Here is a 14,790-nt window from a genome sequence, read left to right on the forward strand (position 1 = left end):
TTTGCAAAAGTATATGTTTACTAATAAAAGTAGGTACTTAACAAAGTGTGTTTACTTTGTTTACTTAAAGCTAGGCCTTATTTTGATGGCATTCTCTGAAATTTGTAACTCTTCTACAATGGCCCTTTGAAGAGGAGACTGCATCGCTGAAGCTGTATCAAATAGCTTCTAATTCTCTTTTCCTAGACCCAAAAGATCTTTAAATTTAGAGCTGAAAAAACTGATGGCGAATCCTACTGTTTCTGGTACTCCTATGACTGAATTCTGTGAAATGGCCTTATATCAGAAATCACAGCAGATTACATATTGTGTTTATGTACACTGACTGTCAAGATTGTTAAAATGCTTTGCATGTCTTTGTGGCCATTAGAAATCTCAGTGCTTCCATTTATTTCTCCATATTTTTTCCTAAACACAGAATTTAATGTGAAACCAGGTACCAGGTGAAAAATTCTCGGTATCATAAACCTATAGTACATAAGCAAAGACGTCTAAAAGAGATTAATTTCCTAGCATTTCAGTTATGATGATCTAATCTAAAACAATGTACTGCAGCCCATTAATTTTAGAACTTTCTTTTGCATAAAGCTGATAAAATATTATAATGTAGCTCTGGATAATTACAAAGCCACAGAAGGAGCTTTATTTTAGAATTATATCACATACTTTTTCTAGTAGTAAAATGACATAAATAAATGAGGACCAGTGTAGGTTGGACAGGACAAGAAAAATAGGACTATCAAAACTAAGACTAAATTCTTTTTTTACCTACCAAAAGCACAACATTGTAAATAAGCAGAGAATTGAGTATCAATAAGCAACTATTTGTCTGAATTACAAAGCATCAAGTGGCAGAAAATATATTACTCCAGACAAGCACATATATTTCTAGACAAATAATAAATCGAGACATTTTGTCTCAATATAAAGAAAATCTCTTCCCATTAGAACAGTCAGGCATGGGAACAGGCTGCCTAGAAAAGTCACACAGTCCCAGGTTTTTAAAGATTAAGCTGGATAAAGGGCTGAGCAGCCTGGTGGCACCTGAGCTGACCCTGCTCTGAGCATCAGGTTGGACTAGAGACCTTCAGGTCCTCATGTTCCACCCTAAATCATTCAGTGGTTCTGTGACATCCACTCTAGAAATACTTTTTAAGTAAGTGGGGAACTCACAGGCACACCAACTACTGCTCTAGAGGACAGAAGTTTCAGACAATGGGGAACAGAAATAAAAAAGAGCTAAATAAGTGGCTTAAAGCAAAATAAACCTTTTTGTAATTAAATTAACATCTCTTTAAAGATAAAATGGAAATAACTATCAAGTAATATTCTCAGATAAAAGATCAAGAATTGGAGAAAAAATATTTGTATGCTAGTAAATTATATAGAATAGCTAGTAAATAATATATTCTAGACCAAGAACCATTTCAAACATATTGCACAGGTAGGTTAGTGCATAAAGACAGAGATAGCAAAGAGGGAAGGATACTCTAAATTATATTAACAAGTCTGTAGCTCCTTGCACTACAGGGTTCCACACAATTAATTAAAAGGCAGTTGAGACCTTGGAGATAAACATAAGGTCAGCAAAAAGAACTCTGAACAAACTGAAGGCTCTCATTTATTACTGAATTATAAAAGAGGTTTTAGGCTCTAGCATAAAAGAAATAAGAAGTTCTGAATAATAGATGCAGGTATTCATATATGGCCTTATGAATAATTCAGAAAATTTAACATTACAGACTTTTATAAGGAAAAAAAGATAGCTTCAACAGCAGAAATAATAGTGATACCAAAATAATCAGGGAGTAAGAGATGGCTGCAAACAGAGATGTGTTAAACAATGAAAGAGAAAAGGAAAAACACCTAAAGGAAGTAAACAGGTAAACAGCTATTCTCTACAACAGTGACACAAGAGTAATGACAATGAGGGACAGACTCCTTTGAACAGCAGAAGACCTTGCAAGCAGGTCTATCAGCACAGCTGTGCTATCAACATGAGCATCAATATTTTTTAGAACATTGAGAACAAAAGAAAGAAGGATAAGATGAAGATATCAAAGAGACTCAGCAAGCAATAAAAATGACAAAAGGATAATGAAATGATTGATGGTACACACCTTGGCACCATAAAGAATAAGGAGTATAGAATGGGAGAAAACAGTAATGTTCATCATGGGAAGTATTTATGGGAAGATAATTCCTGGACAAGTGAATCATGTACTGCTATTTTCATGAATTTTTATTAACATACTGTATTGAGAGAAGAAACTCTAGAAATTCACTTGAAAAAAGAATTAGTGAAATGGAGCATATTTAGGGGTGCAGGGAGGTAGGGAATGGGCTTCTTAAAAAGTGAACTGTTTTCCCATCACATTCTTCACAGTACCAAAAAGGAGAAAAGGCTATGTCCCATTTTTGATTCACAGGTGAGATGGCAAACTAGCAACACCAGAATCCAGGAATCGAAGTTGGACATACACTAAGGCATTTGAAGCACATTTCAATACTGAATTCACAAGGCATTTGTCACAATAAGAGTTACAACTGCAAACTTATAGGTGATTCTGAATTTTCTTTGCACAAGGACTGTTAGATTTTCACTGCACACAAATGAACAGACTGAACAGAATGATCACCAAACTGATTCATGGCCTACAGATGCTAAATCCAATCCATAAAGGTATTGAGGCAACAAAACAATAAAAATAGCTGATACACGAGTACTACCAACTATTAAAAGATACAGAAAAATTACAAATCACTTGAAAAAGCAAGACAATGGCATTACATTACTCACCCCTTGTGCAGAACAACACCTGCCATAAAAGGTGAATTAAGCAGCATCGATGCCAAGGCATATATGTTAATTGTCTTTAAGATGTCCTCTATCCACACCAATTGCATCAGAGTCAAATAAGAAACTTTGACCCAATACTGACAAGTAAGGTATTGACCATCCACTGTAGTTCTCTCAAATTGCCAGTTTTATTCAGCAAAAAATAAATAACAGAATTTCCACATTTTTCCTGAGGTTTTATTGAATAGTTTTTCATAGTTTTATTGGAACAAAATCTTGATTAGAACATGGAGCTTAAAATAAGTAATTTTTGGAAAAAAACCTACATTAATATCTATTTAAGTTCAAAGAAATAACATAACTTAGGACAATTACATCTACTTTTTCTCTTCAGTTCATTTTTAAGTCACTTTATGGAATAAATTAATTTAATAGGGTTTGATTTGTTTCTGTAGGATTTTTAGAGGATTCACTCACCTTCTCCCACCAATGATCAGCCATCTTATTTCAAGACAAGAGTCACTAATTGAAAGAATGAGATGCCCCGGTACTACCTTACCTTGAAAAGAGACTTTCTATTGGGCAAGAGAAATTTTAAAAGCACACTAGAGAGATTTACAAGGAAAAAAAATTACTGAAATACTATGTTTAATTCTTTTGGTGATTTTCTCTGCATCATTCATTTAACAAACACTTAACCAAGGCCACTTTCTTCTTTTTGACTTAAGCATATTACCTAAAGTACAGAAGCATAAAAAAATTTCACACAGCAAAAATCAACAGAAGTTACAGTGCTATTCTGAGGCAGATTATTAATTTGAATTTAATAAAGTCTTATCTTTTTATGTTACAGATCCTAACAATGCACTCCATGCAACTATTTATAGCTCAACAATTTTACAGGTCTACCCTGTCAATCCACTGCAATGTACAAAATCTCCAGCCCAGCTGGCTTTATATTCAGTGCACAGACTCTACTTTACAAACTCAAATAAAAGTATGGCACAGAAGACATCTAAACTTCTCTCCTCAGGAGCAAATTGTCCTTATCTTGAAAACAAATTTAAATTAGTTGTATGAGAGTAATAAGCACAGTGTAGAATAAATACAGACAGCAAAGTATCTGGTATATTTTATCAATATCCCATGCAAGTATATATTATAGTGATAAAAACATAGTTTTGTTTTTTCAGAGTCGATTAACTGTATTTAACACTGCTGTATTCATTTTCTGAGCATTCGTACTTTATGAGCTGAGCAACTTAGTGTATATTGTGACTTCCATTTTTCAAATGCTGTATTATTTCTGGGTACAGGAGGGAACATCATGATTACAAATGAATAAACTTCAGTGTGCACATGCTGTACTCTCCATTAAAGCTAAACAGAGCAGTTGTGATACAACTGATTTGTAGTTTCTCCTGTAAGCAGCAACACACTTAAACAGAGTAAGTTCATTGATCAGTAGATTTATGAAACCAACAGAAAAGGAAAGTTCACAGGGTATAGATAAAAAGAAAACAATCAGGAGGGTAAAAAAGAGAAAAGGTAGGAAGCAGAAGAAAGTTCAAGTGAGGAAAGGAAGGTATTCCTAGCTTTGCACAGTCGCACAATATTACTTATACAGACTCGGTTGTGTAACTACTGGTTAGAAATTTACCTGTTCTTTTAGATTTAGATGATTTGGAGCCAATCAAGAAAAGGACAGGCTCATTTCATATGTGAATCTAGTCACGTGCTTGGTCCTGATTTGAGGTCATGTAAACTACATTAGAAATAACAGAAATATTATCATAATATCCACTGATTTCCACGTGTTTCAGTGAGAAATCACGAGCAAGAGAAAAGCAAGTCTTATTAAGTTCAACACTTCAATTCTCAAAATTTACAGTCAACTAACACTCTGAAAACACCCAAATCCTTTGTAGGCATCAATTTTAAATGTTCCTGGCTTGCACTGAGACACTCAAGTCTTTACAGCACTGAAGAGCTTTGTCCTCCTTGTGGCACAGTGGCCTGGCAAGGCGGCTGCAAGTGCCGCTGGCCACCGCACACGATGGAGGCCAGGCCTGGGCAGGGCACTGCCACATGAAACTTCTGCGGAAGGTTTAACTCCATGTTCTTTTCATTACTTAAAAGCTCATACTTCTGGTGACTAAGGTCATTATTTCAACGACAGAAACAACTTACAGTCCTAGCAATTAACGGCAATGTGTGTGAAACTACTAATAGAAGTATTAACACTCTTAATTGCAAATAAACTGCTTTTCTCTCACTTTCGTCTCCTACAAACTGCTTTGGTCTAATTAATTTTGTGTAGCTCTTCTCTCTTACTTTGTAGTTTGCTATCAAACAGCAAGGACCCTAAATTGTTTCAGTTAATTCTGATGAGAACTTAAACACTGTCCCATTTTATGTTCCTCCATTACCAGGTTATTATTTTATATTTCCATTTTGATTTTTCTTTCAATTTGAATGTTAAATGTAAAATTACCAAGAGATGTAAAAGAATAACCATAGAGAAATACTATATTACAATATAGTTTACTTGCTAATGCAGGCATGGAGTAGTACATAATTAATTTATCATAAAAATAAAAAGAAAGATTATATCAATTCATATGAGAATTACTGGATGACTGATGAAATAAACGTAACTGTAGTGAGTAAATTATACAAACATGGTCCAAATGGTGTCTGAAAATTCTGAATTCATACAAAATGAAAATACCTCATGGTGATTTATTTATCCATTCAAAGAAGAAAAGTCAGCAGTGGTTAACAAAAAAGTTATCTTTTTTGATGTCATCTGCATGCAACAGTTTGCAATTCTGTGATTATCATAACTGTTGTTAAGAACGGAGCATACAAGAACAATACCTCCACACTCATACACAGCACTTGTTTCCCCCCACCTCTTTTCTGCTGCTCACACTCGTTTCCCAGATAACTGTAGGGCTCTTGAGTCTGGCAACTGGACAAACAGCATTTTTCAGCAGAGAGAGGTATAAAATGAGGATAAACTGATGCAGGAAATGGGATCATGAGACAATTTTCAATTACCATAAAAATAACTTTATTAAAAACAATCAGCCAGAATAGGAATAGTTCTGCACTTCTCCACATGCCAATATCCTACAGCTCCTGCAAAAGAAAAGAAAAGGAAGCACATGAAAAAATAACTTAGTGCTCTACACAGAGCATTGCCAATTTTTCCACACTGCTTACCCTTCTCCTCCGCTTCCAGCAATTACTGGCAGGGCACCGTCTCTACCCATTCTAGGCATAGAGGACACAGAAAGATTTAGTTCACTGTCAAAAACATTGATTTTTCTATACAACTGTAATATACATTACAAGCACGCTGTTGTCATGGAGCCTTTATTGAGATACTTACCTTCTGCTTTCCAAATCCTTGCATCATTTACTGAATGGGACTTGACATCTACACAGCATCTTCAAGTAGGAAAAGGACGAAGTAACACTGATTCACTCCAGCTGCATAAACGTGGCGCAGATTGGGCATTTGGAGCCTCTCCTCCTGCAGCAATATAACTTCAACACACAGTGAACACCCTCCTACTAATAAAAAAACCCCACCCCAGCAGCCTAACAACGGATGCCAAGTTCTCATGGACATGTCCCAATTGTACTTACTGCTTTGAAGCCTCCTCCAAGGTCCTCTCTCAACTGGAAATATGAAGTCTCACTGGCAAATCTTCTGGCAGCTGTCTCTACCAGCACCTTTGATGTGTGGATCTCACCTTTGTCCGGCTAGGCTTGTTTCAGTAGCATACAAGTTACTGTCTACAGATTTTTGCATCTGGTTGAACGGCAACTGAGCCCAAACAAGGCCAAATCTCAACACTGCAAGTCATCTAATTGCATTAGCATACCCTCGTGGTGTCGGTTTTAACAATTCCTCAAGCTCAGTGAAACATTTACCTAAATACCATATTCAAAATACAGGTTATGAACTGACTGGGTATAAGGTCACATTTAAATACACAGCTGTCTGTTCAGTGTTGAAGCCATCCAATTATCTGTATTTCATGATAAAAAGTGTTTACCTCTGAGATACACCAGCCCTGCAGGAGCCTAGGGCACAAGCCTAATCTCAAACCAGAATGCACCATGATATCTGTACACAGAGATATAATACAGCAAAGCCCCTCTGTATGCAGATGAGATGCTGTGTCCTCGGTTGAAACCCAGCCTTGAAGCACACATCCTTTCTCCCTGAGGCGCCAAGACAGCAGGAATGTTCTTGAAGCTGGCATCATCATGCAGATGAGGCTTGTACCTGGCACCAGGAGTTACACAGAAACTTACCAGGAGGGTTATACACAGTATCTATTTTTGAGGCTTCACAAATTCTTTTCTAGTCCACAGATAACACTTTGATCTTACCAGTACCCCATAATCAGCACGTAACGAAACTCGGTACACAATCACCTTGGAAGAGACAGACTAATGGTTATATGTAGCATTATGGATGATGTATACTCACTTCTATGGACTGATACCTCAGTGCAACCAGTGCCGCCTCCCAACCTGGCCCCCAGCAAAACAGAGAAACCCAGATCAACTCTGGTTTTCTAAACTTGTCAGTACACTGTGTTATCAATTTTTTTTATTTTTTTTTTTTTAATTTCTGCAACTTCCATCACAAATGATCAGAAAGTTCAGTTAGAGAGAGCAGCAGAAATCAAACACTGAAGAAAGTCACCAGTTACATAACATTATTTTATCCACCCAGTTCACAGAGTTACTATTTTGATAAAGCATTATAGGCAATTAACCACACATAAGTTAACCATATGGTGAATCTTAGTCTTGCCTTTTAAAAAAAACACAAGTTAATTCAACCCAGTTGATTGCCAATACAGAAGATGAAGATAAATTGGAAAAATGATATACCAAGAAAAGTAAAGACAGTAGCAGTGAACCAAGATGGCAGTTAGGTCGCAAAACACTCAGGTAAAATTCTCTCCCTCTCAACTAAACCATACGCCCCAAACTGAGCCAAGATGTGAGGCAGCCTGCAACTTATTCATCAAATGCACACTGACTTTCATTTAAGAGGCATGTATTCCTAAACAGGTACAATCACTGGCAGAGCTTTCTGCAGCCCCTGAGGAATCTCTGCTTCCTCTGTTACTCTTAGAGCACACAGGCATCAGCTGTTCCTATAAAACCTCTCTTCTGGTGCTCATGTCTCTTTTCTCCAGAGATGATAAATGACTCACCTTCCCAGCTAAAAGAATCCAGTGGAAAGTGCTGAGGATCTCAAGCCATTTCATGCCTCAGGATACTATTGTTATTTTGCAGCATACTTAAAAAGGACAGGTATTTCATAAAGCAAACAGAAAGACAAGGTCCCAAGAGCAAAGCCTTTACTGAATTTTGAAAAGGTCCCAAGAGCAAAGCCTTTACAGAATTTGAAAAGATAAAATCAGAAGAAGGTAATGAAAATCAGGGGCAGGATGAAGAACAAAGGGATTCAAGGAGCGATGACAACGACAGTAGTAAACATTTCAGTATCAACGTCTATCAAAATAGCCCTTCTTAGTTCTTCACGAATTTACTGAAGGAGTACAGATGAAATATTTTAAATGTTTATGATCAATAACAATATAATTATTAGACAGATATGCTTTCATAATTCTGGGGGATGACTGTAATCTAGTAATAGATTTTGTGCAAACAGAAGCATAAAAAAATTCAGTGTGCCATATACCAGAACAAGATCAGCCTGCTTTATACTTTTAAAAAGGAATACAGGGAAAACTGAACTTTATTTTTTAAACATTTATCCTTTAGAACACATACATTCTTTGCTCACGTAATTGAATGCTCATCCTCTCTTCCAGTGAGGACTGGACCATTGCAGGTTTTCATAACAGATAAGAGCTGCTAAATGGTAAATAAGACAAGGACCACCCACGCACACCCTGGTTATTTATTTTCATTATCTGGCTGCTGCTACAAGACATTGAGTTTCAGAGGAGAGCTCACCAGCTCCACATTTTTTGAGGTGTGCAGGAACTAATGAACTTTATCATTTTATTTTATTTTAACTCTTGCAAACAGGAAAAATACAAGGTTTTTGCAATCCTGCTTATCCTGCCCATCAGCAAAACCAACTTTTGCTGTTTGAAAAAACATCAAAATGCATCTGTCACAGTGCATGACACAAGGTCAAAGAGTCCATTTGGTTAACTGGATCATGTGTTCCCAGAGCCTTAGGTACACACTATCACAATGAGGAAGGAGTGAGAATCAGCACAGTGAAAATACAGCGTGCACCATCCTCTCCAGTAGTAACAGCTGGTCAGAGTACAGAAAACTGAATATATTTCACATTGTAGTCCTTGCAAGGAGATATATAAATTTTAGTAGGATCCCATTCTTGAGTTACTTTATTACTCTGCTCAATTAAATGCTATTTAACAATTCAGCACTTACAAGGTATTATGTATCGTTCATACTCCACTGATTTCAGTGAAGATTCTTCTGATTTTTTCGAGAAAAGATAAGTAGTTCTAAGGAAAAATATTAATTTTCTGTATGAGGCCTAAGTATAAAGAAGTTAAAAGTAGTGACTAACTACAGCAACCACTATATCATTATTGTAATTCCCACATGGGAAGATTCAGGTTATCGCATCAAAATTGTTTACCATTGCTAGTGGTTTAACTGCCAAGCAGCCCAAGGATGAAGACTACTTCATGTTATGACTGTATTTCCATCAAAACTGCAGCAACCCGGCTGTTACACTTTATTGAAGCATTTTACTTTCAACTGTATCCATCATAAATTAGTGCCACGGAATAAAAGATAAAGATTCTGGATCATCAGATTAGATGGTGTGGGGGAATTGCTGAAACAGTCATACTTGTTCATGTGTTGTAGCAGGTTATTCCAATACTCATTCACTGTCATGTCTCAGCCTTTAACATGCCTTAACTCTACTCGTTCGCAGTGTAAGACATTAGACAGCTCCTTGTCCCAGGTACTGACTTGCAGCTCAGAACACTCATTTCCAAAGATCACTCTCAGGCTCAAAGGTTGGTCTCTGATTTTACTCTGCAGCCAGGACAACATGCATGAGGTCAGTTGGCACAACTCAGCTTTCAGCTGCTACCTGTTGCACCTAAGTGACCACGTTTGCTATCAGAGATATTTGGCTTCAAAAAATTTTCCATCGGAAAAGTAAACCATTCAGCCCTGAAGTGCAGTTAACCACCTGGGTCAAAAAATTATAGTAAGCTGTACATACTTGTATCCCCCTGCTATCTAACGCTAACAATACATCATTTAGTTTTTTCATTGAATAAAAGCTGTTTCTTTCAAGATATACAATCTTTCTTGCTCACATAAACATTACCAAAAGCCACCCTGCTTTCCATTGACATGAAGTTGTTAATACAACTAGTAGCTTTCCAGTTTGTAGGAACATTGAGGCAACTTTTATTTAGTTCTGTGTTGGAAATTTAAATAAAACCCCACGCATCACCATTGTTGAGACACCAGGGACCATGCAGACACGTGCACCAACACAGACCAGTTGCACTGCCCTCCTGTGTGAGCTGTGCAATGTTCTTCCACTCACCACTGTGCTCCCTTATGAGGAACCAGGGAGCACAGGCAAGGAGACAGTGAAGTCTGCACCCTCTTGCGAGGAAGAAATAGTTTCTGTGTTAGTGAAAGATATTCCACAGAGAGCCGAGGAACCTAAACGCAGAAAGCCTGACAAAATTTACTGTGACCAAGAATCTAAAGCACAGACAGATTAGAAGACCTTGCCCAGTGCCTCTCCAGCAGATCGCATCAGAGATGAAATGGAATTGAGTAAGTATCAGACGCAAGATTTTTTTATTTTTTTCTTTGAGATACTAGAAAGCATAAATCATTTCCTTATCACCAGAAATTTCATAAAACTTGACCACTCCGATCACAATACTTAAATCCACATTTTTAAGGACATAGTGTCCCTTGAACACGTACTTGGCTTTCATTTAATTCAAGAGGAGTCACACATGAATACATCAGAACTGTACATTAATTGCTACATTTGCAACAATTTAAAACAGATATGCCATGTTAATATGCCTGCCTTCATCTCCGCTATTCATACAAAGAAGCAGACAGTGCAAACCAATATCAGCAGCAATATTAAAGTGTCAGGTGTTCAAATTTTGTAATGTAGAATATTGAATATTGTATGGAACATAAACCTGAGAATACCCAGGTGGGGAAGGGGGTGTGAGACCATGAGAGAAGTTAACACAAAAGTCAGTGCGGTACATAAACTGAACACATAACTCTTGTTCTCAAAGTACTGTGTGTGAGGACTAAGGATCTAGTAGGAAGCAGATTTCAACAAGTAATGGAAAAGCAATGCATACAGCCTCTACTGAGCTCTGGAATGGGCTGCCATGGGAGCTTGTGGGGGAAGACAGGTTCATAAAAGCATACACAAATTCATGGAAAACAGATCCCTAACAGGACAGTAAAAGTACTGGGTAGGTATGTACACTTCAATAATCCTTTATCGTCTAGCAAAAAAAAGCGGAATGACTACCCTTCTCTGCTTTCCTTGGCAAATGTACACTAAACTAGATGTGTAGATAGTGTGCATTTCATCTGTCCCCTGGGGCATCCCTATAGACAGATGTTCCTATCTACGTAAGATTTCAGCTTTATCTGTTGTGGAAGGAGTTCAACTTTCCCTGGCAATCCAGGTTTACACAGTTTTCAAGCAAAGTTTCTGGAAGATGATGATGGAAATGGAATTCCTGAGGAAACTGAGTCCACAAATACAATGAAAACATTAGAAAGAGTGTTTCCTGAATCGTGTACAAACAAAGCTAAACTCTGCAGCATCTACACATTGTTATTTTTTGTAAATGGAAAACACTCTTTGCACTAATTGCCATTATTTTCTACAGTACAGAAGTAAACTCATCAATGAGGCTTAGCATGACTGCCCCTAATTTGATGAGTATATTGTCACCAGTATTATTATATAGAGGGTGGGGATTTGTACTTTGCATACACGTACAGTAATGATTCCATACATGCTCACGTTTCCTAAAGTAAATCTTCACAAAGACTAGAGGAGGATTTAGGAAGCACAAGCATTTCACTTCTGAATATGATTCTACAGCTTTATTTTTCTAGCCCACAGAAAACAACTTCAAGCCTCATTTTAGGCTGCTTTCATCATATTTTCAGGCTTGAGACAAACGATTCCATTAACTTCTGTACCATCAGGATCTGTTCCAATATTAAATAAGAATATCTGAAAGTTACTCATACGAGAGGACTACTCTGAGCCAAGACTTCAGGGACTGGCTTTAGTTCAAGCCTTAAAGAAATGTCTTAAGAAAAAAGAGGAAACTAAAAGACTCAAAGTTAAAATAATTCAGCTTTGCCTCCTGGGTAACACTTTTTTGCTTCTTATGGAAAGGTTCCCTGTAAGAATCCTACATATCTATATTCCTTATCCAGTTTCTTTTACGTATATGCTTGTCCTTCAACTTGTATGCCTCAAGACTGCTGCTCACAATTTAAGTTAAGCAGGAAAGCTGAGATATATGCAGAGCCTTTAAAGTAACCATTTCCCAGTTGTGCTTGTCCACTAAGTCTGTGAAAACACCTGCATCAATTCCACTGGCACTTTTCAAGCTTCATATAAAATGAAGTGAAACACAAAACTTCTGGAGACCACAAAACCAGTTCTCTAGAGAAAACAGTGCTCTAGGTATGACACAAGTCCAAAAGCAGAAGAAAAAAATCCCTCAACCTGCTGGCTATCCTCTAGTTAATGCAGCCAGCCATGCAGTTAATACTCATCACTATATTGGTTTCTTGACAATTTACACTTAACTGGTCAGTAAAATCCCCATATTGCTACTTAAAATGGATAGGCTATCAGACTCTTGTTTTTAAAAACTAAAAAAAATTAAGTAAAACTTAACATAGGGAAACAATAAAATAAAAGTATTTTTTAATGACTTAAACAGGAATTTGCAAGCTTTTTATTATAGTGTTTTCAGTCATATTTAATGGTTTATCCAAGCTGTTTTTATACATAGGATGCAACAGACCAGTAACTGTTAAGGATGAATCTCAGCTTCCTCAAGAAAGTTACCTGTGCTCTCTGAAGATCACCAGCTGAGAGATGAAGTGGTGACCTGTTAAGCCTATCATTTCATTAGGCCACGAATACATCAAAGAGCAGCGACTCAGCCAACAGAACTTCATCTTTTCCTTTCCAAAATTGTAAGAAGCAATTATTCACTCCTGCTTTAGCTTTTTCCTAACTAAGTTAACTTATTTCACTGAATTATGGATCTTTGTCCCTTTTCTTTGACTTGAGATGAAAATGTTTCTTATTATTATAAGATTGATTCATTATTGAGATAAAATGTTTCTCATTAAACCTAGTTAAATTTAATATTGTAATCAACACCAAATTCTTTAAAAATAATAAAAAATTCTAATTTAAAATTTACTTTTCTTTACATGAAAATAGGCATTAACTCTATCCCAAAATCTTATATGGAATATCATTCCTCAATTGTCATGATATGGCCGTATAATGTTTACGTTATGTTTCATTAAATACCAATGAAACACTAAAACATTATTATGAAGTTTTTAAGCTCTATAGCAGTGGACAAGAGAAAAATTAAATCTTCGTATAATTTCAAATGTAATCGGTAAAAATAACAGGAGCCCAATCCAAAACCCACTGATGGAGGTCATGGGAGTCTTCCCATTAACTTCCATGTTCTTTGGACTAAGGTACCAAGACAAATATGAGAAGTGAAAGGAAGAGAAATTAAAACTTACCCATGAATTCAATTCCTAAATGGTCTGCTGTACCCATGAAAGCATGTAAAAGAAAAAGGAGAAAAGAGATGGAAATGTTAGAAACAGACTAAAATGCAAATATAACCTTTATCATCAGTGGTATCATTCAGTATTTCTATGGCAGTGCTGCAAGACGCAATGTAGGGTCAGGGGCCGCTGGCTGGGTACTGCTCCAAATGAAAGGCACAGCCCTGCTCTTTGAAGGGCAATCCTAAGGCAAGAATTCAGGGCACTCAGCTGTCACAAGAAGGGAAGTGTATTTGGGGAAGGAGAGGAACGCCTTTACTTTATATTCAACTAAGTGCCTCAAGCCAGTCACCTAAAGGGATTTCATTTTCTCATCCTCCTGAAACTCCTCTCTCAACATGCTAACTACTGCCGTTAGTTAGACAAGGTTCTCGCTTTCATTTTCTCTGACAGAGATCAAAACCTAAAGAGATGAATGGAAGGCTTTTACTGAGTTTTGCAGCTCTCATCATAGCACAGCAGCCACACTTGCACCCAACGTGACTGCAGATCTGCTAACTGCTGTACAACAGAAAATCTGACTTCAGGGAAGAGCAGTCAGGTTCCCTACTTAGCCACCAGACAGGTATGATGCAGTAATTTCAAGACATCTACAACTGAAGCAAAAATGTTAACGCTTTTAGAATATTGACTGAATTACCATATGGACCTCTAAACATCTCAGGACCCTTTTTTCACATGAGGAATTAGGATATATGTCTTTAATGGACAGATGTTTTAGAGCAAAGGAGATCTAAATTTACATAAAACAGTCATTCAATTCTAAGTCATTGGGAAGTATGTATAAGTTGATAGGCAATTAAATAATAACAAACTCTCCATCCCACGGGGGCAGGACTACAGAAAAAGTGTTAACTGACTTTTTGGAACTGAGTGTAAAAGGAGGAGTAGCTTCAAGCCCAGACTGTGGAAGGTCATAAACTCAGAAAGGCAGCAAAATGCAGTTCTCTGCCACACTAGACTTTAAATACTTTGCTTTTCCTTGAAAGGTAACAATTGGCTTTATAAAGAACAAAGAAGGTTTGTTTTGCTTTGTTTTGTTTGGGGGTTTTTCCCCTGATGAAAATACAGTATTTCTC

General features: G+C 36.9%; 1 protein-coding gene across 1 annotated transcript in view; it reads right to left on the reverse strand.

The window, feature by feature from the left end:
- The window catches only part of NRG3 (neuregulin 3), a gene marked incomplete at its 5' end in the record, with an annotated part of 378,099 nt that overhangs the window by 54,666 nt on the left and 308,643 nt on the right, over positions 1-14,790 (reverse strand). Inside the window, one exon of the mRNA XM_027698646.1 lies at positions 13,664-13,690. Coding sequence (XP_027554447.1) covers positions 13,664-13,690 — 27 coding nt within the window. The remainder of the gene's footprint in view (positions 1-13,663; positions 13,691-14,790) is intronic.

Source organism: Neopelma chrysocephalum, unplaced genomic scaffold (assembly GCF_003984885.1).
Source record: "Neopelma chrysocephalum unplaced genomic scaffold, ASM398488v2 Primary Assembly neopelma1_131, whole genome shotgun sequence".
Classification (NCBI taxonomy): domain Eukaryota; kingdom Metazoa; phylum Chordata; class Aves; order Passeriformes; family Pipridae; genus Neopelma; species Neopelma chrysocephalum.